Raw genomic sequence first — 25,045 nt, 5'->3', positions numbered from 1 at the left:
CTATCTATCTATCTATAATCTCTACATACACATGCTCAGTGCAGTGTATGGGTCAGAGTGGTGTGTTATGCTGTAAGTGTGTGTCTGCATGCAGTTTTGTTGGAGGGGGCTCAGGTGTGTGATCAGAGACTCAGCTGTTCCACTGTGTTTGGGTGTGTGTGTGTGTGTGTGTCTGGGCATGTGTTGTGGACATGGCTCATTACACACAGAGCTGTTTCTTCTGATCTCATCTTTAATTCTCTCTGGAGCTCCAACCCCTGCATGCTCACTCACACACACACACACACACACACACACACTAAAAGACAGAGAGAGCAGTAGAAAATGTGTATGTGTGTGTGTGTGTGTGTGTGTGTGTGTGTGTGTGTGTGTGTGTGTGTATGTGTGTGTGTGAGAGAGAAAGTGTGACAGAGAGAAGTTGGTGTGTTGAATTAGAGTCGGTGTGTGTGAGAGACAGAGAGAGTGACAGTGTTAGAAAGAGAGAGGGAGAGGGAAAAACAAGTAGAAAAGAGTTTGATGGTGTGTGTGTGTCTGTGTATGTGTGTGTGTGTGAGAGAGAGAGATAGAGAGAGAGGGAGAGAGACTGTGTCTAAGAGGGAGTGGGAGAGAGGAGTGTGAGTAAGAGAGGGAATAAGAGAGAAAGAGAGAGAGAGAGAGAGAGAGAGATAATTAGAGGGAGAAACAGGTAGAAAAGTGTTTAATTATGTCCACAGTGTGGCAGTATAGTGTGTGTGTGTGTGTGTGTGTGTGTGTGTGTCCAGCTGTCTCAATGAGTTGTGTGTAATTGATGCTGATGGGTCTGGGGAGGCGTCTCTGTTGAACAGGTATGGAATGTTAAATGTGCTTGAGGAGCTTTGTCAACCCTCCAAACACACACACACACACACACACACACAAACACACAGATTTTAATTGTATTGCCAATAGAATAGGACTCCCTGAAATAAATTACCATTGAGCAATTGGCACCATGCCTTTTGACGCTGAATGCAATCAGTTCTAACAGCAATGCTACAAAAAAAAACACTAGTAGAATTCCTTATTCCTCCTATAATGGAGCCATTTGGTCTCTACAAATTTAACACACACACTCTCTCACACACACACACACACACACACACTGTAAATGCGTTCCCTCCAGTGGTGTTGGGTGCTGTTCCCCCCACTGATCCTGCAAGCGTTTGCAGTTTTGGTCATTGTCCTGCTCACTGACTGTGACCGCCAGGAGCCGCCTTGTCCCAATCAGCATCCTCTATCAGGGCTGTGGGCGTGGCAGCAGGCCGGGTCGTTAAATATAATCATTAAGGTGATCATTAAGCTCGTTAAGCTGAATTACCTGATTTTTACACACAGAAGAATTCTGTCCTAACTGACTTTTAGTGTGTGCTGTTTTACAGCAGCGGCTACTGCAGTGAACCTATACACACCCAACACACCACAAAAAATACCCCACACACTCCTCACACAACTCACACTTCTGCAGTACAGCACCACAACTGTTTCACTGCAGGGTTACATTTCATGTTCAGCTATATAAACTCTTTTTATATTTAGTATTTAATAAATAAAACAATGCAGATTTATACGCATTTTTATGTACGTTTAGAAAATCTCAAATTATTTTTTTATGTATGTCAGATAAATAAATAAATAGAGTATATTTATAGCAGAGAGGATAAAGGGAAAAGAGGAGATTGAAAAAAGAGGATTATAGGAGTGAAGATGGTGGAAAGCAGGAACATGACATGATGGAAAGAAGAAAAAAAAGCTAAGGAGGAACAGAGACAGAGAAGAGAAGAAAAAATGAAAGGAAAAGAAAATGAGAAGAGTAGAGGAGAAAGTAGGAAGCAAGAATATGATAGAGAGTATGGTAAAATAAAAAATAGATGGAGAAGAAGAAAATTATGCTGGAAAACAGGACAAAAGTAAGTAAATAAAAAGAAGTGAGAAGATGTTAAAGCATAAGAAAAAGATATGACTAAAGGAGAGCAGAGGAGGAGTAAAAGAAGAAGAGGAAGATGAGGAGAGGAAGAGGATGAAATTAGTACAAAAGAAAAGAAGAAGACATAAGGAGGACAATAAGTGAGGAAGTTTGAAGGGAGTAAAAGAGTAACAACAGTTGAATGAGAAGAAAGAAAACGTCAATGAAAGAAGAAGAAGAAGAAAAGGCAAACCAAAAGAAGACGAAGAGAGGAAGACTATGAAAAAGGAGGGTAAAAAGAATGAGATGTAGAAGTGTAAGTATAAAATGTAAAAAGAGGAGGAGAAGGATGCAGATGAACAAAAAATGGAGAAAAGGGAGAGGTGAGGACAAGAAAAAAAATAGGAGGTATAGTAAAGAGGACAGAATAAGAGGACATGAGGACTAGGAGGGAAAGGAAGAGAAGAATAAAATATGAATGAGAAGGACTGTAAAAAGAAAAGGGGAGGAGGAGTAAAAGATCAATGGAAATTAAAAAAATAGGACAACAGAAAAGAGAAAGAAGGGGAAGATGTGAAATGGTAAAGAGGAAGAAAAGAAACACAAGTGGACAGTAAAAAGACAAGAGAGAGGAGGAGAGGAGGAAAAGTGAAAGGTAGGAGGGAAAGGAGGAGAGGAAAGCAAGAGGCTGAGGAAAGGAAGAGAGAGTGAGTGGAGTGAGCTGCAGGACAGGCGTGAAATGAACTGTTCCACTCCACTAACTCCTCCCCCCTCACTACACCATGACTATTTGTAGTGTGGAGTACTGGGAGAGGGGGGTGGGGTGGGGGTGAAGAACATGTGTGTGTATTGTTGTGGGATTTGTTGTGTGTAATTGAACAGATTTTTAGTATCAGCACAGAAAAAATATTCAATTACTTTGAAAAACAAAGAGAAAAAACAAACAGTATCGACTGCTGTCTTTGATTGCAGATTTCAGAATACTCCCACCACCATGTTTAACAGATGAGATGGTATTATTTGGATATTGAGCTGCAGATGTGGAAAAAGCTCCCTTCACCATGTTTTACAGATGTGGTATGCTATGCTATACATTGTGTGCTGGAGGTGTGGCAAAAAAGCTCTCCCGCCACCATGTTCATCAGATTAAGAAATATGCCCCTGCTTAGGCAGCAGGTATGAAAACTCCCTGCAGATTTCAAAACACTCCCACCACCATGTTTAACAGATGAGGTGGTGCTATAAAAATCTTTAGCACAAGGTGTGGAAAAATCTGCTTGCAAATTTTAGAATACTCCCACCACCATGTTTCACAGATGAAGTGTTACTGTTAAATCCTACTCAGGTTAAATTACTGAAAATAAAATAAATTAAGGGTGTTTTGACTTTTCCTTAGTAATGTGTGTGAGTATGTATGTAAGTATTAAGTAATTGATGATGTAATCTACTCAAAATACTGTAAATAAGCTAAAAAACAGAGATAATGGTAAAATGAGTGGTGTCTTGTGTGTGTGGATGTCTTTCAGTCTCGATTACACTTTTATACTGCGATGTCTTGAGAGCTTGTTCAAATCTGTGTCTGTGTGTGTGTGTGTGTGTGTGTGTGTGTGTGTGTGTGTGTGTGTTCTGCAGGCTCAGCGTGGTCTGATGTGTAGTTCATTATCCTGGCCCACCCAGGCTTGACGCGTTATTATCTTTCTCCTGCGTTCAGACTCCATTTCAATTACCCTCCATCCACGTGTGGACACACACACACACACACACACACACTGTGAGCCTCCCCATATCACAGGCATACACCCTGCACACATCAGCCACTCACACACTCTGCAGCAGCTTCTCAGCCAATCACAGCGAGCATTAGACAAGGAGGTGTCTTATCAGCCAATCAGATGTGCTGTCAGCAAATGAGTGCAGTAGTTAGAGCTGTAACTCATCACACTGTCCTTCACAGAGAGAGAGAGAGAGAGAGAGAGAGAGAGAGAGAGAGAGAGAGAGAGTGTGTGTGTGTGTGTGTGTGTGTGTGTGTACAGGGAAGACTAATCTTAAGCAAAAAAATGTGAATTAAATTGAACTGTATTAAAAATCACTGAAGTACATTAATTAAATTAATTAATTTACCTGTATGCCAACAATGATGATATTGTTTAATTATTAATGAAAAAATATATTTTCCACAATTGGGTTTAATTGAATTTAGTTCAGATTGGTTGAATTCCATTTGATTCACATTAGTCCCATTGAGTCAAAAGTGATCAGTTTAATTGATTCAGTTCATTTAATCTAAATTTGTTTGTCTAAAATCTAAAATCATCACCCTCCCTATCATCGTATTACCCTCTCTTTGTCCCTTAATATGGTGATCTCACTGATACTGAGGGCTGTATGTGTGTGTGTCTTGCAGAAGTATAAGGATCACGAGAGGTCGGTGAAGATTGAGGAGGTTGATGGAGCGAGGCTGGTGAAGACTGTAGCAGAGAACATGGAGGAGATCTTCATGAGAAAAGCAGAAGCTACACGAGTGAGTCTAAAACAAGCAAAAATAAAACAAATAAACAAACAGCTAATCAAATCTGACCAAAAATAAAATAGAAAAATAGTCGCAAAGACTGCATATTACTTACCTGTGTATGTAAATATATTTTAAATGAATTTGCAGATTTTATAATATACTCCCACCACCATGTTTAACAGATGAGGTGGTCCTGTTAAAATCTTACTTAAATACTACTAGTACTTTTGTGTGCTACATACTAATTATAACTTGCAATAAATTTTATTATTATTGTTTTGAAAAGTTATTCGAAATAATAATATTTTTTGTAGACTTATTAGAATTAGAAAAGGTAGCTGGAGAAGAGCAATAGTCTGATAAAAATAATGATGATGATAATACTACTGAAAAATAATAATAATTATAGCAGCATATTTGTATTTTTTCCGGTTCATTTAGTACAATTATATTAGTATTTTATTGACGTGTTTTAATTTTAAAGGCAACGATGTCATTAATCTCGGTTCAGTCTGATGTACATTCCCCGCCTCCCGCGCTTGTGTGAATGCGTTATCAGTGGCGGACAGAAGAGCGGGGAAAACCGGAGATAAAACCGCTGTTACATATTAAAACAATAAGTAAAATAGTAAAACATTTGGACGGAGCTGTTTTTTAGGGTGTGATAATGTATAATTCAACTTCTAATTCAACACATATTTCTGTCGATCTGAATTAAAAATAGGACAAAATCTGCAGTTTTATCTTCCTACAGAAGCGTCTACTAACTATAATGATGTATTAATAATAACCTGTAATGTGTAAAATGTTATTTATTTATCTGACTGAAGTTGTATGTATTTGAACTTATTTTTATTTACGTTTTATCAGTTTGTATAGGCTTTTACATTTTTTTCTCGGTCCAGAAATAAACTAAAGTGATATATATATATATATATATATATATATGTATATATATATATATATATATATATATATATATATATATATATATATATATACGTATATATATATATATACGTATATATATATATATATATATATATATATATATATATACGTATATATATATATATATACGTATATATATATATATATATATATATATATATATATATATATGTATATACATGTATATATATATATATATATATATACATATATATGTATATATATATGTATATATATATATATATATGTATGTATATATATCAGGCGGATTTATTTAATTATCTGTGGGTTTATTCTTTGAGCGCGAGAAGGTGAAATACTGAGTATAAAGCCTGCGGTGTTTATTTAGCGCGCGAGGGATTTAGCTGAGCTGCTTTTAACCAACTGGGGAACGTTTCTACACGTTTAGCTTCATTACTAAAACGTATAAACATTCTTTAAACGCTTTCATTTCTGTTTACGCTGCTCCAGTTTCCCCATGTGTCTCTGTTGACACTGTATTAATTTCTTATCCTCGGGCAGTAGCCGCGCGCGCGCTCGCTCGCAAACCAACACACACACACTTGCCCTACACATAGTACACCAATACAAATCGTTAACCTACAATTATACCTCAATTACAACTTAAAAACGTGCTCATAATTGTTTTATCCTTTTTAATCTAAATATAAAACGTATACCTTGGAATTACAACCCCAAAAAAATTATATCAACTAGGATTTATTTCAAACCTTTACAACAAAAAGTTCTCTTAAGTTCCTTACGTTTATCAATTTAATATACGTCTGTATGTTTTGTTTGATCTCTGTTCGCGTTTTAGCGGCTCGTGGAAGCCGCGGAGGAGGCGCACCTGCAGCACGAGGAGAACCCGGATCTACAGGTAAGAGCGGGTTTTGATTATTTGATTATCAGCACCGCTTACTGAAGCCCGGATAATCCGCACGGCCTTTTTAATATGTGGACAGCTTTATACAACTTCATACGTATCAGTTTTCAAGTTAAATAGTTTGGTGTTATCCACTATGCTGCACCAACCACTGTCCAATCAGTGTCCCCACCAAAATTCGTAAATATTGCACAAAAATTGTGGGAACCACAGCACAACACTTATTTAGAGTCCATTGGTCAGGTCTAAAACAATTGACCAAATAATTGTTTTATTATATAAATATATATTGTATAATATAAAATAGAGTCAAATTCCTATTTAAACCCTGAAGGGCTGATTTTATGGTTGAGACATGTACTGTAAAAAATCAAACAGGACAAGAAAATAATGCATATATGGCTCCAGCAAACCTAAAATATATGTATTGTGTATGTAAGAAAAATGAACCTATTAATTTAGTACATTATTGTGTTTTTTTAATCTGAATAATTCAGTACATGACTTTTCAGCACCATGGACAGTTCAGTTACACAAATCAACATAGATCAAAGCAAAACATGTCCCTCTTTAACAGCCCAACTCTTCTGCAAAGCGTTTTTTCAAACCTGGAAGTTTCGAACATTGTTATAAGAAGGATTTGATTGCATCCTGTCCCACACTTTTAGAAACTCTGTGACTGTTATTTTTATTATTATACTTTAAGTCTAACTGCAATGTGACATTGAGGGTAAGAAAATTGCATCCAAATTGAAAACTTAACAACATCAAGTCAGACATCACCTTTATCGCTTTCAATGAATTTCTTTCCCCTCACCATAAAGCTGCAGTGTATTGTCATAAACTTCAAATAAATCACATTCTTATTGTTTCTGTGAAACATGCACCCAACAGTTCACCCTAATTTATTATCTCTGTGACCTTGCTGTATGCAAATGCCTTACACTTATATGTGTCACTCTTGATACCGTTAAGATATGTAAAGTTTTAGTTCTGGTGTAAATTCTGCAGCATTCTCCGTCCCACCCCCACTGCAGAGACTAAGATTAATGGGCTCCTGTGGCCGAGCTCGGCTCTGCTATTCCAGGGATAAATGGAAAATTCACTGGAGCAAAATACGTTTGGAGTAATGGTGGCTCCCCTCAAATAATGAATTCATTAACACGTTCTTTCTCCACGGATAAATACAGGACGTGTCATAAACTCTGCATTTTTAAGCCAGAGAAATAAAATGAAAATGAGAAAATAAAAGGTAAGGTTGTTTTAGCTCTGTTTCTGTGTTTTATTAAGCTTATAGAAAAAATACCCTTATGTGGTGCAAATAGGTGCATGTTTAGCTGCTCCAGAGGATCCTATTGTATTGGCAGTATTAGTCTACAGGGTCTAGACGAAAGTTATGTGCGTGCATTTGCAATGGTTGCAACTTGAATTAGAAGGGGTGTCCACAAACATCTGGCCATATATTATCTATCAAACCGGCTGCTAAATAATACCTCATGAGGAGATCTTTGGAGATGCTTTCTTAGTGAACACAGTGATGTAATAGACTTGTATGAATATTAATTGTATTTTTCTAATATTAGTTATACTTTTATGATTAATAATATTTTTATTCTAAATTTCATATTGGACTAAAAATGTGCATGGTACATGTGCAGTGCAGTAAGGTTAAATGGAGTCTGTGCATGAGTGTGTGTGTATGTAAGTGTGTGCAGTGAAAGCTGCTCATCCTCACTGGCAGTGACAGCAGCAGTGCAGGGCAGATTTGCTGAATTTGCAGTCTCCCTATCCACCCCCAGCTCCCCCAACTCAGAATCGCCCAGCCGTGGGATGAGCTGTCATTGCCGGGCTTTAGGGTGACGGCACCCCCTACCCCCTTCACCCTAGCTCCATTTCCCTTCTATACTGTTCCCCTCACTCTTTCTCCTCTCCTCTCCAGCATCCAGATGCTTTCTTCTCTAAAATATTCAATAATGAGATAAATAATTGTATAAAATCAGTGCTGTGGTCTACACTGGCTGACTGTACCAGAGCCAGTGTGCTGCTGATTTGTGCTACCCACTGATACGTGCTACTTAGCTGCTCTAAAACGCTTTTATTTCTTAAAAAAAAAAAAAAAACAGAAAAAAACTACAATAAAATGTATTATAAAATCAGTCCTTACTGTTTTAAATTTGTTGCTTGGGTGTTTACACAAGTCATGAAGTCAAATATTAGATTTTATCTCAAAATAATGAAATAGCATCTCAAAACAATGACCTAGAATTTCAAAATATCGACTTGGTATCTCAAAATAACAACTTAATATCTCAAAATAATGACTTAGAATGTCAAAATATCGACTTAGTATCTCAAAATAACAACTTGATATCTCAAAACAAAGACTTTCAATCTCAACAAAATCACTTAGTATCTCAAAATAATGTCATAGAATTCTAAAATATTGACTAGTATCTCAGAATAACAACTTAATATCTTAAAGCCATGACTTAGAATCTCAAAACAATTACTTAGTCTCTCAAAATAACTACATAGTACCTCAAAATAATGACAGCATCCCAAAATAATGACTTAGTATCTCAAAATTATGACTTAGAATTTCAAAATTATGACTTAGAATTTCAAAATATCGACTTGGTATCTCAAAAGAAGAATTTAATATCTCTTTAATATTAGAATTTTAAAATAACAACTTATTATCTCAAAATATAAAGAAAATATTTTAAAATATATTAAGTGGTTGAAATGGGCTTAAACATACAAAAAAGGGTAAATGCAAATTCCTCCCAAAAAATCCCTAAAATCTTATTACATCAATTACTTTATATTTGCCCTAATAACAGTGATTTAAGCTAGAATATTCACATATACCTAGACCCAACTATACTTTACTAGTCTATTTTATTATTCTGTTATTATTCTAACTCTATTAAGCTGTTTATGCAGCTTTTTCTATAAATAATGCACGCTGTGGTAGCACGATTTGGCGGGGTAGCAGAAACGGACGCAACACCGGTTTGTTGCAGCGTGTGAGATAACTGGCCTCAATTCAAATTCAAAAGTTAACGGAAATTAACGGATCCAGGCAGCAGGGCTAGCGGGGCTAAGGAGCTAAAGAGCTGAAGAACCGGACTCCAGCTGCTATTATACTCATTATTTTGGTATTTTATATATTTAATAACTAAAATAACTACTTACCTAAAATATTAATATGAACATTTTATTCAGTTCCGGCTCACAACCTTCTGTAACCCCAAGAACAACTAGTTAACTTAGCTAAACAAACTTAGCTAACCATAAAAAACGTAGCTAACCAAACGCTAACTAACTAGCTAAGCTAGCTAACCATTGATTCTGAGGTAAATTTTGCAGCTAAAACTGTCAGCAAGCTATCTAAAGATTTTTTCCGCTTGATACTGTAATGGTAAAAAATAAAAGATAATTTTATGTTGTTAACTTACTCTTTAAATAGCTTTAAAAACATAGTTAGCTAGGTTAAGTTAGTTTAATTTGAATACAGGTAACTAGATCATTTTATTTCTGAATATTGGTAACTTAAGGTTGTTTTCACTTGGTGCTGAGAATGAAATAAAGTAATGAAAATAGCTTTAAAACATAGTTAGCTTGGTTAAGTCAGTTTATTTTGCATTAACCCATAAGAGCCCAGACCTATTATTTGAATATTGGTAAAGCTAGCTTTAAAGAGATTTTTTTTTTAAGATTTATTTTTGCTTGGTGCTGTAATGGCAAAAAATAAATAAATACAAATAAGATAGTTTTAACTTGTTAACTTTAAATTTTAATAGGTTTAAAAATGTAGTTAGCTATGCATGCAGTTTATTTTGCATGCAGGTAGGTTTTAACCCATAAGACCCCAAGCCTGTTTTGGTAGCTATAGCTTACTGTTTTTTTCTGCATGTTGTAATAGCTTTTTTAAGAAATATTAAAAAAATATTTTACGTTATAAATTATATATCTATAAAAACATAGTTAGCTAGACTAAGTTAGTTTATTTTGCATACAGATAGTTAACTTAACTAGTTAACTAAGTTAGTTAATTTAACCCATAAGAGCCCAGACCTATTTTTTAATATTGGTAAAGCTAGCTATCTAAAGATTTTTTTGCTTGGTGTTGTAAAGGCAAACACTTAAAGAAAAAATAAGACTTTTTTATAGAACTTGTAACTTCACTCAAGTTTGGGTCTCTAGTTACTTTTTACATGTATGTTAAGCTAAGTAATATACATCCATTCCTGCATTCAGGCTTGTTACATAAAATTCCAAATAGTTGGAACCAGCTGTTGCATTTGTAGTTAGTGTGTGCAGCATTTGTTTTTGCATTGCTTGTTGAAAAAGGCTCGTTCAAATACTACTACTAATCAGCATTATAACCTCTTTTTTCCCCTGAACAGTATGAGTACTTTAATGCGGTCCTGATTAACGAGGTAGATGAGGATGGTAACAGTGTGGAGTTGGGTGGAGAGTTTCTTCTGGAGCCAAACGACCATTTCAACAACCTGTCTGTTAACCTCAGTCTCAGTGTGGTTCAGGTGCCCACCAACATGTACAATAAAGGTGAGTGAGAAGCATATTCTGAGCATACACACTCTCATGTAGTGTTAATTCTCTAGACAGTCAAAAAATACATGACTATAAAATACATTTACCAAAAATTGCATGTGTGTGTGTGTGTGTGTGTGCACAAAAATGTATAATAAGCTTCAATTTTACAGGCTGGATATTTATACTTTGACCAGCATGAACAGTGGTCTCATGCTGTAGCTGCTCTGGCAGGAAAGTTAAATGAGTTAAAGTACATGACTACAAACACTCTGAATGAATCACTGGTGAAGCATGCTTTCTGATGATGTATAGTACTTTTAAATTAGGAATTATGTTTTGATTTTGATACTTTTCAACATTTCATAAACTATAGATTATGTTTCATATTTATTCAACAATAAACACTCTTAAAAAGTATATATTTTTCAGTAATAGTCTATAAAGAACCATGAGCACTCAATAAAACATCTGCAGCTGTAAAGATTATTTAGAATGAAGCAAAAGTAAGACAACTTAAAGTTTATTCACCAACTTCATTTTTTATTTTCCTGTAGCTTAGATATCTGATGTGGTCCTTTAAGTATAATAAACTAAGTATAATAAAATACTAAGAACGTCATAATAATGATGACATTTGTAAGACAAAGACTAATTTATTATGTTCATTCAAAGTTCATTCATTGATTCATAAGTTTTTGTTACCCTTTCCACAACTTTTTAACGTTTAATATTGTTTCAGCCTTTTTTTCAACATTGAAATTACAACTGACATTATTTCAACCAGATTTTAATGTAGAAGATCAGTTGTATGCAAGCTTGGTGAATACAGTAAAAAGAAAAAAAAACAGAATTTGTCATTTTAGTTTGAAGATGGATGCCTACAGCCATATTATGTAATGTTTGTGTATTAGTGTAAATAAAATAGTTGTTTTTATTTATTTTAATATTTGTTATTTATTTAGCAAACAACAATACTTGGACTAGCAGGAGTACCATGGTATTCTGTAAGTGTGTCCTGACAAAGTATGAAAACGTGTGTGTGTGTGTGTGTGTGTGTGTGTGTGTGTGGTGGTTAAGGACAGACACCTTAGGCCTCTTGTGCTCCACTGATGCGGAGATGATTAGCTTAGTGTCAGCACCGCTCCATGGGTCAATAACCACCTGGAGACAAAGCCTACAGTCACCCAGAGCTCGTGTGTGTGTGTACGTGTGTGTATGTGTGTGTGTGTGTGTGTGTGAGATAGAGAGAGTGTTGCTCATTCCACTGTGCCTCTGTTCTGCTGTCTGTTTCTTTGTGTGTGTGTAAAGGCGTTTTATTGTATGTGTGTGTGTGTGTTTGAGATGGGAAATGCAGCACTCAACTCCATTAAGGAGAAGAAAGGGGATGAGGTGATTTAGTGTGTGTGTGTGCTCTTTGTGCCTCAATCAAAATAGTGAAATTAAAGTCCGAAGGTGAAATTCTGTCAGATTTTCCTTTAATAATAGTTTGTACACAAATCATACTGTCTTATTATCTATATTCCCCTTTTTATTTTTCATGCTGTTTAAATATTTGATTTTTTATTTTATCTCTGTCTCAGATCCTGATATAGTGAACGGTGTGTACTGGTCCGAAGCTTTAAATAAGGTTTTTGTGGATAACTTTGAAAGGGATCCCTCACTCATTTGGCAGTATTTTGGGAGTGCTAAAGGTTTCTTCAGACAATACCCAGGTGAGCGATGAGTCTGTGTGACTGATGACGAGTGACTTTGCTAATGTTTTAATTTTGCAGCCCAGCAGAGAGAGAAAGTACTGGAATATTTAGAACATTTATCAAAGTCACAGAGCAATAAATGCCACTGTACAGGCTCTGTGTTGTGAACACTGTAATTATGATTTACAGTATGTGTGGTGTTGAAATTGAAGCTGGAGGATGTTTTTTGAAAATGTTAAGCTATATTGATGCTGGTTAATCTTTCTTGTTTTTGTGGTTTTCCCAAAAAGGTCTTGATATCAGAGAAAATTTAGGCTTTTCCAGTTGGGAGACATGAGTAGTCATTTCTGTTTAAACCACTGCCACTACACAGTCCAGTTACTTTAAAGTATATATTATTTTCAGCTATATTACATGTATGAGCAATTGTCAGTGTGTCTACAAGCACTAAACAAAGTTATAACTAATTTTCTTAGCAAAAAAATAGTCAACACATTTACATGCATTTGAGTAATCAGATATTGGGAAAACTCCAGGTTTACATGTGCCAGTCAACAATCAGATTACTCTGAGCAACATGATAAGGGATTCAAACCAGTGAGCCTCAGATCATTATGATAGTTCCTTAGGTATACTTGACTACTCAGAACCTTGATCAGATTTCTTAATCAGATTTCTAGGCCTTAATCTGATAATCAAAAATGAAGTATGCTGTTTAATTGACCACTTGAATAATGAGATAACTGCAGAAATACACACTCATTGTTTTATTACAATATAGATGCAGTAAAATGATATTTATCTGTATTATACCTAATAAAACATTTTAAAGAAATGCGAAAAGAAAAAAAATCGAAGAAATATCATCTCTATATAATCTGTTTATTGCAATAAAAAAAAACCAGAACAGCCATTTTTATCAATTTTTATTAGAAGTCAATGGTCCAAGATGTAACAAATTTGCATGCATTGATTCTTATAGATATTTTATTAAAAGTGAGAACAGTGTACATTTTCCTTTTGTATCAAGCAGCAACAAAAAATATTTAACTTTTTCCCGCGATATATAAACGATATATTGTGCAGCCCTAATGCAGTGTGCATCTTTCTCTGCTGCAGGTGTGAAATGGCATCCAGATGAACACGGGGTCATCTCATTCGACTGCCGCAATAGAAAGTGGTACGAGTTTTTATTTTCCATGCTGTGTTTTTTAGTGCCAGTCTAGGCTCTGAGTTTACTGCCAGGGAACATAATGAAAGGACATATTGCACATTGTAGTAGCTGCAGTGTTATTGGTCCCCAGCTTTTTGTCACTGAGGCACTGAAAAGCAGCCTGTTTTGGTAATCAGGGCTTTGATTGGGGCTTTAATGGCCTTTAATGGTTTCCCGGCAGCGGAATCACACAAGCATCACTGTTAGGAGATTTTGTGTGTCTCGTGCTGACACTTTCACTTGCAATGTGATGTCTGGTGAATGTTGTGGTTATATTATTTTGGGAAACAAGGCCCTGGTTGATGTTATTTCCTTGGCCTGTTGAGCTCAGTTCTGAGAGAATGCTCTGATACTTTAATGTGAATATTTGGCTGACAGATCTTATATCCTATGGGATCGCAATAGCAGTAGTAAGCATTACAGTAGATCTATATTTGTTAGTGCTTATGTTAATTAAAGTTGATGCAACATTAACTGTTCAACCCACACTTGGTAATGCATCTGTGGATTGTCTCTCAACATGAAATGTACTTGTTAAAATCAACAACATTTAAACTGATGATGAACTCTGCAGCTCTGGCAGAAATCACATCCACATTTAATGCAGGTGACCCCACACTCATCCTGTCGGTGCTGTTTAACAAGGTTCCTGTGGGTCCTTAAAATATTTTTAAATGTCTTAAATTAAAATCATGATAATTAAGGTCTTAAATTGTCTTAAATTTACTGTAAATTTGCCTTAGGTATTACATTTTTACATAGTGTGTTTAGCATCAGTGAAAAAGCACATACTAACATTAGCGATGAGTTACTGGGGAGAGAACTAAGGTTAGCGAAGAGCTAGCTAACATTAGCTGCAAGCTAGCTAACGATACTGAGGAGAGAACTAAGGTTAGCGTAGAGCTAGCTAACATTAGCTGCGAGCTAGCTAACGTTACTGGGGAGAGAACTAAGGTTAACGAAGCTAGCTAACATTAGCTGCGAGCTTGCTAAAGTTACTAGGGAGAGAACTAAGCTTAGCAGAGCTAGCTAACATTACTGGGGAGAGAACTAAGGTTAACGGAGCTAGCTAACATTAGCTGCAAGCTAGCTAACGTTACTGAGGAAAGAACTAAGCTTAATGTAGAGCTAGTTAACATTAGCTGCAAGCTAGCTAACAATACTGGGGAGAGAACTAAGGATAACATTAAGCTAGCTAACATTAGCTGCGAGCTAAGCTACAATTTGACAAAGCAAAAATTATGGAATATGGTGCTAGTTCCGTTTTACGTCAGCCTAGTGGCATGTGGCATGTCATCGCCAATTTTAAAGTGGTTTAAATCCAAGTTATTAAAGTAGCTGCAGTTCTATATGTTTGGCTGGTGATAAGTGGTGACATCAGACTGCTCCCCCCTGTATTTCCTTTGCCTCTGCTGAAAAAGGATATTACTGGTCTGATGGGTTTTATAGAAGATACATTCCCTTTTGTAGACACCCAACATCAACATGTGCTTTTGTTCCTTTTCTTTACAACAGCAGTATTTAATGTTGTGGTCCTTTGGTGAGTGGTTAAAGTCAGCCTTAGAACACAAAGCCACAAAAACAGCGGCGGAAATGTGCCAGCCTTGGCTTTACCTGCACTCTAGGATGATACATCCTACCAGTCAGAACGGAGGAGTCATTAATCATTATAAGCTGCAAATGCTGTCAACCCTTTCAAAGGGTTTTTTACGCAGTGCTCTAGGGGGAAAAACACTCAAGTGCTCTGTTTAGCTACTGTAAGTGATAATGTGATAAATGGCATTTATTTAAGTCAGATTTATTTAGGAAACCAATGAAATCTAGATTGTTTTTAGAAATTTTGACATGCTAATAATTAGATGTTTACATTGCATTTTTTTTCTCACAAAATGCTTGCAACTCGTTTGTCTTCAGGTACATTCAGGCAGCCACCTCTCCAAAAGACGTAGTGATTCTGGTGGACGTTAGTGGCAGCATGAAGGGTCTGCGGCTGACCATCGCTAGACAAACTGTTTCCTCAATACTGGACACGCTTGGAGACGATGACTTCTTCAACATCATTGCGGTGGGTAAATTTGTTGGGCTATATTTCACTTATTTTGTGATCAGTTATTTTATTTGCTGTGTTGTCTGAATTTAGAGTGTGTGTTCATTAGCACATTTCACTTGCTTTTAAATGCGCTGTTCACTGATTGTTTAAAAAACACATAAAGCCCCTCTGTTATTCAGTTGTGGAGTAGTGGAAGAACTATGTTCTCTGGAATGATGAAGGAGCCACATCTAAAATATTGGAAATGATGAGCTGAGAAATGAGCAATGGGATGGTGATTATCTAACATCCTTACCTTACTGATGTGATCTCTTGCTGCTGAATGCAGTAAAATCCTCACAGCAGTGCTCCAAAATCAATTACAATGAATGAACTCTCTTTAATAACCTCAATTTTAGAAGAAATAATGAACAAGCAGGCGTTCCACTTCTTTTGTCCATGTAGTGTATTAGTGTAAAAATGAGACATTTGGTTAAATCTGGCAATTTTACATTATACAAACACAAACATAGCTTTAAGTTTGACATGAGGATGATTAGATTTGTTCTTAATTTGTTTCCGCAGTACAATCAGGAGATTCATTATGTGGAACCATGTCTGAACGGTACGCTGGTGCAGGCAGACAGAACCAATAAAGATGTGAGTCTCTCTTTCTCTCTTTCTTTTCTTCTCTGCTTCTCTCTCTAAGTCTAACTTGATTGTCTCTTAATGTCTCTTTCTCACTTTTGCTCTCTAGTAAACAGTAACAGCTCCTTGTGTTTTATTGCCTAATAATGAGCAGGGAGAAGCTTGATAGCAGATTAAAAAAGTGTTTGTTTTGTCTTCTCCTCTCTCAGCATTTTCGAGAGCATCTGGACAAGCTGTTTGCCAAAGGCATCGGCCTGCTGGGGGAGGCTCTAACTGAAGCTTTCACCATTCTCAATGAGGTGACCAGACACCATTTCCACACACTCTTGATCACTCTGTGCGCTGTACAAAGAAACAGTCCGAATACATGTGTATATAGACTTGATGATATAAAGCAAAATAATATAAACTTAAACGAATTACTAAATAATCTTGAAACAATAAAAGCGAATTCCAAATCCAGACAGTTGCTCTGTGACTACAATGGTTTTCCATGTGGATTTTAGTGATGGTTGTTGTGGCATTGCTAAGTGGTTGCTAGGTGGCTGCTGTGGTATACCTGGTGGTCACTATGGTGTTGATTGTTAGGTTTTAGCAGTCAGACAAATCTATCTGGAGAAAGTTGTCAGTTACTCGAGGACTAAATGATGAGGTAAGCTGCAAAAATCTGACATAAGAAGAATAATAGGAGGAAGAATGTAGATTATTTAATAAAATAAAAATTCAATTAATACATCAAACATTTTAATTTCAGTAAAATTTATTTAAACATTTTTTTATTCACAGTTAAAATGGCAATACAAAGTGAGTATTTTGATATGTGGTTGTTTTTTTAGTGTGGAGATTGTTATGTTGTATTTATTCCTATAGCAAGTCTTATGTAAGTTTGTTATGTGATTGTGTAATTGCATTATTTTATGTCTACATTTTAAACCAAAATGCTTAGTACAAAATGCAAGTTGCTTAGTGAAATCTTTCTTGCTTTATAAGCTTCAGTATCTTCTAAGTCTTGCTATTTTGTCTGCAGTCTGGATTTTGAGTCTAAAGCAACCCCTAAATGGGTGTCCCGCAGTACTTTGTATTATGCTGCAGAGTAGTGTGTGTGTGTGTGTGTGTGTGTGTGTCTGCGGCTGTAATGCTCCACTGGCGTCCCGTTTGCGTCCCCCTCTCTGTGACACCTCTATCCCACACTGTGATTAATAGCGGTAATTAAAATCGCTGATTAACAAGCAGAGTGGAGAGAGCACAATAGAGAGGAGATAGTGGTCACTCACTCTCTTTATCTCTCTTTTCTCAGGCCAGGCGGGGGAGAGGGAGGGGGTGGGAGACAGACAGAGAGATGGGGGACAGGGAGGGGGAGGCGGGGCACGGAATGGGGGAGGGTGAGACAGGTAGAGAGACACTGAAGAGAGAGATGGAGAGGAATAAAAGTGTAGTCAGTGGATCTAGAAAGTAAAGAAGGAAAGTTGGGAAGGAAAAGAGAGAAGGAACATAGGGGAGGGAAGGATACATAGAAAGAAAAAGTGAGAAAGAAAGGAGAGGGAGTGAGATGGATAGGTGAGGATGGGTGGAGGTGTAAGGGAAGGAGAGCGAGGGAGAGAGATAAAGAGAGGAGAAGTGAGAGGAAGATTGAGGGAGGAGTGCGCTATATCTGTATTTGTCACCTTCATTAAAGCAAGGTAATAAATATGGTAATCAACAAGGCCATAGGTGTGTGTGTGTGTGGGAGAGAGAGAGTGAGAGAGAGAGAGAGAGAGAGTGATTAGGTCAGCAGTGCAAAAGTTTGGAGTGAGGAAACTTTAAAGATTTGCACTGACGTCATGTGACGCAGTGTGAAGCTAATTCACACTGACTCTCTGCAGTCCTGTCAGATACTCAGATAATTTGATTTGACTTCAGGTGTTTAATATTTTACCTGCAAAAAACACTGATATTAACACACATTGTTTATTAACACACAACTACAGTTTCTACAGTTACTGTCTGGTCTTGACTGTAATCTATTCATCCGTTTTCATCTCTTTCTTTCTTTTGTTATTTTTTCTTACTTTTAGTCTTTCTTTTGGTCTTTTTTATTTCGTTCTTTCTAGTTGTCTTTTCTTAATATATCTTTCATTTATTTTGTCTTTCTGTCTTCTTACTTTATTTCATTCTTTCCTTTGTTCTTTCTGTCTTTCTGTCTTTCTTTTGTTAATTATTTCTATCAGTCTTTTTTCTTTCTTTCTTTCAGCCTTACTTTCAGTATTTTTTTGTTCTTTTATTTGTTCTTTCTTTCTGCCCCTCTTTTGTTCTTTTGTTAATTCTTTCTTAGTCTTTATTTCTTAGTTTCAGTATTTCTTTGTTTTGTTCTTAATTTGTTTATGTCTTTTTTCTTTTGTTCTTTCAGTCTTTTTTATGTGTTTTTTTTTTCAAGCTGTCTTTCTTACTATATTTTTCTTTCTTTCTTTCTTCCTTTCTTTCTTTCCAATTGTTTTATTGTTAATTATTTTTATTTTTTTTCTTTCTTTAGTTATTTCTTTCAGTCATACTTTTGTTCTTTCTTTGAGTCTTTCTTTCTTTAGTTCTTGCTTTCAGTCTTTCTTACTGTCTTTTTTTGTCATATTGTTCTTTATTTCTTTCTTTAGTTATTTCTTACTTTCAGTCTTTCTTTTATTCTTTCTTCAGATTTTTTTGTTCCCTTCTTCTTGTTTTCTTGCTTTCAGTCTTTTAATGTTGTTCTTTCTAGCTGTCTTTTTTGTTTTGTCTTTCTGTGCTTTTGTTCTTCTGTTAATTCTTTCTTTCTTTTGTCTTTCTTTCTTTTCTATCAGTCTATGTAGTAAGAAGTAACAGTACAGATCAGACAGTACTCCTGCAAAGATTAAAGCATGCATTGATATCCACTCCACTGGCTTTATGTGTGTATCTCTGTGTGAACTGTCGTTTCTGTTTGTGTGTGTAAGAGAGGGAAAAGGCTTTCAGTGGGTGATGATGTCGTTCAGGTTTCCACATCTTCTCTGTCATGGGTCAATAAGCCAGTTAATTACTGTAATGGATCTTAATCTATCAGATTAATGATCATTACAGTCAGGCTGAGAACAGGCACAGAATACTACAGCGCTGATCCGGAGGAAACTTTACTCTGTACAGTTCAGTCTGTAATGTCCATATGGGCTTAATGTTTTGATGCTTTGGGACAGCAGGACAAAAAAACGGGTTAAACGGTGTCAGGCATTTCTCTGAGCTCATTAATATAACCTGTCTCCTGCTGCATTAGTCATTGTGTGTTGTGAACTGTATGCTGGATTTGATTGGCTTTGGCTTGTCTGCTACATCCAATAAGAGGATCTTATTTTGAGATAAAAAAAAATACATTTCCTACAACTAATGTATGTTTTAGCATGAATATTACATTGTTAATTTTAAATATCTGTTTTGTGACCTTTAGTGTCTTTTTTGTTTGCTAATTTGGTTCTGTATGTATATGCATATGTGTGTGTGTGTGTGTGTGTGTGTGTGTGTGTGTGTGTAGTTTAACCAGGCAGGTCGTGGAAGTGTGTGCAGTCGGGCCATTATGCTGGTAACAGATGGAGCCACTGAAATGTACGATGACGTTTTCGCCAAGTATAACTGGCCTGAACGAAAGGTGAGCTACCCAATCACCAACACGGTCAAACCTCAGCCTAAATGTCAAAAGAAAACCTCACATAGCAGTTTAGAGGGTCGTTTCTATACCTCTGCTGTATTATTGCATCCTGAGGCAGTGTGACTGTTTCCTGATGGGGATATTTTGGACATTTTAGATATTTCAACTGAAAAAAATGCTGTATAATTTCTGTCTCTGACATGCTGGGAAATTGAGGTGTGAAGTGCAGTTTTCACAACTCTTAGCACCTGAAAGGCTTTGCTAATGTGTTGGAAATGCTGACGCTACTATACGGTTTCACATGCCCCCAAGGCTGCAAAGCAAAATATGGCAATTTAAAACATGTTCTCAGTCAATTTCAGACCCCAAAAATTGCACTTAGATCATTTTTATTGAACCACTCTGTCAAAGTTGTACATGTAATAAATTGAAAAATGCTACTTTTGTCGATCAAGCTTAGCTTAACAGTACTGTATCTGCAGTATCTACAAATTTGTCTTGTTTTGTACCCCATATCTAGATAAGCTCAAACACTTTGGGTGTCTGATGTTTGCTTGGTTTGCTTTAAAGCTATAAGAATAATGTTGTTAGCAAATATTACACACATTTACCTCAAACTGGAATGCACAACAAGCATGCTAAACATGAGATATTTAATCTGTAAAAATAAATAGTGTGAAATAGTATCAAATTTTCTAACTTTAGATATTGCAAAGTATAAATGGACCATACTAAGCAACTGTATACGCTGATATACATGAGCCATAACATTAACACTAAGGATTTAGACACTTCAAATGTAAAAGGGGCAGGAAAAAAAATGGGAGAACTCGGCCTGCGTCTCCAAAAGTGACCAAACGCAACAGATCATTTTTAAGCGACAGAGAAAGCTATAAAGAGGAGCCGCACCCACAGCATGCAAAGATGGAGTTTATGGCAGAAATAATCAATGACTAATTGACTAATCTGAAAAAAATCCTCAGATTAGTCAACCACCAAAATAATAATCAGTTGCACTGCCTCCTTGAAAATTATAATTATAATTGTTATCCATGTACAGGCTTTATGAAGATCATTTCTTAATACTTTATTCATATGGAATATTATTCAGAGTTCTGTAGGCAAGCCATATTCTGTCCTGTTCCCCTATTTACAGAATTATATGTGGAGTGATAGAGAGACTCTTGTGTCTCATACAATACTGAAGTGACTCTAAACGGGGTGCACTCATAGTGTTCGTATACAACTCTCATGCCCTGACCAGTGGGGAGTGAAATGCATCTTGCCTGCAGAAAGAGAGAGAGTGTGTGTGTGCGTGTGTGTGTGTGTGTGCGCGTGCAGAATGATGCATATGTGTGAGCGTCGCACTGCTGCTGTGCTGTAACTGCTTCGAGTGAGCTGAAATCAAAAACCATTTATACCAGGCAGACAGGAGCAATGTACTGGGAAATAGAGGCTGCAGAATGGAGAGAGATGGGAAGAAAGAGAGAGAGAGAGAGAGAGAGAGAGAAAGAAAGAGAGAGACATGTGAAATAAGAGAATGCAGTAAAGAATTTAATCATTGACAAAAAAAAAACAGTATAAAAGCGAGAAACTAAAGAAATATAAAGGGAATAAGGAGAGGAAGAAGATGTGCTTGTGTAGTGATGTGAATAATAGTCACGTGTTTTCTCTCTATCTTTCCATATAGGTGCGCATTTTCCCTTATCTGATTGGACGAGAGTCAGCCTTTGCAGATAATCTGAAATGGATGGCCTGCGCTAATAAAGGTTCTCTGTGCTGCAGTAAAACAATACACATATGTAACTCATACACATGTCTTTATAATGTATACTTATATTACACATTTTTACTGGTTTGTTAATGTTACTGTGGTTTTATGTACGAAAAACATTCATATTAATTCTGTAACATTTTACACTCAGGGTGCATTAATTAGCAGTACTTTTGACAGAATCATTACAACATTTATTTTAGCCAATGCCTCCATTCATTATTATTTACATTCTAAATCATTAAAATTTAGTAAAGTTTACAAATGTCTTAGTTGAGACATTACTTTACCATTACCATTTAACCTCATTTAAATGTAATTAAAATAGTTATAAGTATTATTAACTGATGTACCCTCATTGTAAAGTATTGCCAATAATTCTATTTAATAATTTTTTATCTTTTAGAAATAAACACACTGTTTTTCTTTTTTTTTTTACCTTTAAAACATATATGGACTATACATTTGGGGATGAATAGTGACAGTATTTATACAGAGATTTTCACCCTTTCAAGAAATAGGCCATGCATTAAATCTTATATATTTAATTAGACTATTAGACTTAATTATCCAGACAGTTTTTTACTTTAAGACTGATTTATTTATTCAGATTGACTAAACATTCTGAAATAGTTTTTTATAACTGCAGCATGTGGGGACTGCACCAATCAAATGAAGGACAAATATGCTGATATACATTTGCTGTTATTTTTATATATTTTGCTTTTTTTTTTGCCTTGTTTATGCATATAGAACGTAAAGGTTAAGGAATAATATCAAACCAGTTCAAGAAATCAGTGGATTTATTCAGTGGAATAAGTCTTTTAAATAGAATTAAATCTTGCATTTGAATTAAATGTCTGTTTAAATTAAATGCATATTAAATATTAAATTCAGGTTGATTTATTTTCTGAGCTGTGCACAGTAAGTGCTGTGTTTTGCTGAATGTTGTTGGGTCCTCCCCGCTGTGGCACGGCATTGTAAGGTTGCTGAATTGGCGCGAGGGAAACTGCGGCAGGACTGACACTCTGGGTTCAAAGGACAAGTGAGCCTAAATCACTCTTCCTGTCAGCTTTAGTCCCCCGGCTGCTGTGCTGATCACTCCCATGTGCCTCCGTCACGGGCGGCTGGACACAGAGACACACTATCACACACACACACACACACACACATACAGAGATTCTCAGTAACGCTGCATCACTTGGCACCTGGTGCCTCTGTGACTTTCACAAATTTTAATGCACAGTTAAATAGGTTATGTACTTTAGGGTCAGACATTGCAGCTGAATTCAGCTGGCTCAGCATTACAGATGCATTTCTGCTTTGTGAATGCAGTAAATCTCTGAATCCTGTTCTAACCTCTATTCAATTCAATTGTTTGTATGTTTGTTCTTTTTTGAAGCCTTTTTTTTGACAAATATTTTATTGAAAGATTTAGTCATAGCAATATACAATCAATGACTTTTCCTTTTTTTACTTATTAACTACCAAAAATCAAGATTAAGGGAAAAAAAAGAGTCCAATATTTTGAAGAATAAATAAGGTTTGTCTCTTACAGCAAAGGAGAATGCTTCAAAGGGAATAATACTTGTTACAGATTGTTGCCACTGGTTTACTGATGGAACCTTGTCTGTAATCCAGAGACTCAAAATGCACTTTTTAGCACAATACAAAAAAAATAATAATAATTGTGTGTATGGGAAACCCCCTTGAGATTTAACAAGCAGATTTTGTTATCTAGATAGATAAGAGAATAATGAAATATTTTCTCTATCTCGCAAATGACTTTGGACCAGAATCCCTGAATATGCGGACAATCCCACAAATGATAAGTGTTATAAGAATCCAACTGCTGTATGACATTTGTTACAATATTTAGACAGTTTAGGATTCATCCTATTTCTAGATTCTGGTGTGAAAAAAGACGGTTTAGTATTTAGAACTGCCTTTTTTGAAGCATTTTAATATATAACATTTTAATATATAACATTTAATATATAACATCTTAGAAAGCACAAAATTCTAACTTAAATTTGCATAGCTGGACTACCTGACTACAGTTCCATTTCTGTAATAAATGCAGGAACATGGATAAAATGCAGAGAATAAAATTTTGGATGCCTAGCATCCCCAAAACACTTTGCTCACATCCCAGCACTTATTTTTGTTTATTTTATATTAACTACATATTTTCTTACAGTCTGCAGGATTATAGTTAGTTTGAAGGCTAGAAGGCTATAGTTATATTGAATGCAGGGTTGTATTGTGTGTGCAGGTTATTTCAGTCAGATTTCCACGCTGGCTGATGTTCAGGAGAATGTGATGAGGTACCTGCACGTCATGAGCCGACCGAAAGTCATCGACCATGAACACGACACGGTGTGGACTGAGGCTTATGTGGACAGTGCTGTGAGTACACATTACACTGTGTGTTTGTGCTTTGTGTGTGCTTTTATGTTTTTTTTTTGTAGTGTTTAATGGGTGTAAATCCAATATTGCAACACATTACATTACAACACATAACATCTGTTCATACAAGTTATATGTGGTGAAATGTAGAACACTTGTTTACGCATATATTTATTATTTTAAACAATTTTAAAAATTGTCACTGTCATATTAACTCCATTTGAGTCTACAGCTGCCTGTTACATTTTGTTCCATTATTTGGAATATAATGTAAGTCTTACTACATTAGTGTACATTAAAATTAACAATATTTTGTTACGACAAAATATTAATGGCATGTTGTGTTTTGTGTGTATATTTAAGTGTGTTCTTATATACTGTATATATGTGAATATAATATAATGTGCGAGATATTTGTATACGTGTGTGTGTGTGTGTTATGTGCGTGTAGAAGCATGATTCTCTCCACCTCCTCTTCACTCTGTGTAAATGATTGCGCATTAGTAGCTTCATTAGCTCTCATGTTCACTCCCCTCCATCTGACACCCAGCAAGACTCTGCTGCGGTGTAGATGAAAGAAAAACCCAACGTAAAAAATGCTTGTTTACTGTTCACTCGGTGACTTTTACGATAAAATGACATTTTGCTCTTTACTCTCCGTAGCTTGCTCAGGCTCATAAGGTAAAGCTTATCTTGCATTTCAGGTTTTATTCTTGATTCTCTGTCAGAAACTATGTGCTGACAAATAGAAATGTATGTACCATAACATTTCATTTAAAACACTGAGGAATTTCTAATTTTAATAATATAAAACAAATCAGTC

General features: G+C 35.9%; 1 protein-coding gene across 3 annotated transcripts in view; it reads left to right on the top strand.

Moving 5' to 3' along the window:
* cacna2d3 (calcium channel, voltage dependent, alpha2/delta subunit 3) overlaps positions 1-25,045 on the top strand; it is a 49,628-nt gene that overhangs the window by 2,144 nt on the left and 22,439 nt on the right. Inside the window, exons 3-14 of one of the 3 annotated variants that reach the window (XM_049471583.1) lie at positions 4,326-4,442; positions 6,205-6,264; positions 10,683-10,845; positions 12,414-12,545; positions 13,647-13,707; positions 15,655-15,805; positions 16,355-16,429; positions 16,627-16,716; positions 19,926-20,039; positions 21,730-21,808; positions 24,089-24,222; positions 24,886-24,903. In XM_049471583.1, the coding sequence (XP_049327540.1) occupies positions 4,326-4,442; positions 6,205-6,264; positions 10,683-10,845; positions 12,414-12,545; positions 13,647-13,707; positions 15,655-15,805; positions 16,355-16,429; positions 16,627-16,716; positions 19,926-20,039; positions 21,730-21,808; positions 24,089-24,222; positions 24,886-24,903 (1,194 nt within the window). Of the gene's footprint in view, positions 1-4,325; positions 4,443-6,204; positions 6,265-9,318; positions 9,432-10,682; positions 10,846-12,413; positions 12,546-13,646; positions 13,708-15,654; positions 15,806-16,354; positions 16,430-16,626; positions 16,717-19,925; positions 20,040-21,729; positions 21,809-24,088; positions 24,223-24,885; positions 24,904-25,045 lie in introns of those variants that run through there. The other 2 variants (XM_049471584.1, XM_049471585.1) reach the window with 2 other exon arrangements.

The sequence above is a fragment of the Astyanax mexicanus genome, chromosome 24, assembly GCF_023375975.1.
Source record: "Astyanax mexicanus isolate ESR-SI-001 chromosome 24, AstMex3_surface, whole genome shotgun sequence".
NCBI classification, from domain to species: Eukaryota; Metazoa; Chordata; class Actinopteri; order Characiformes; family Acestrorhamphidae; genus Astyanax; species Astyanax mexicanus.
The sequence above is the reverse complement of the archived record's forward strand: the minus strand, read 5'-3'. Positions and strand labels throughout refer to the sequence as shown.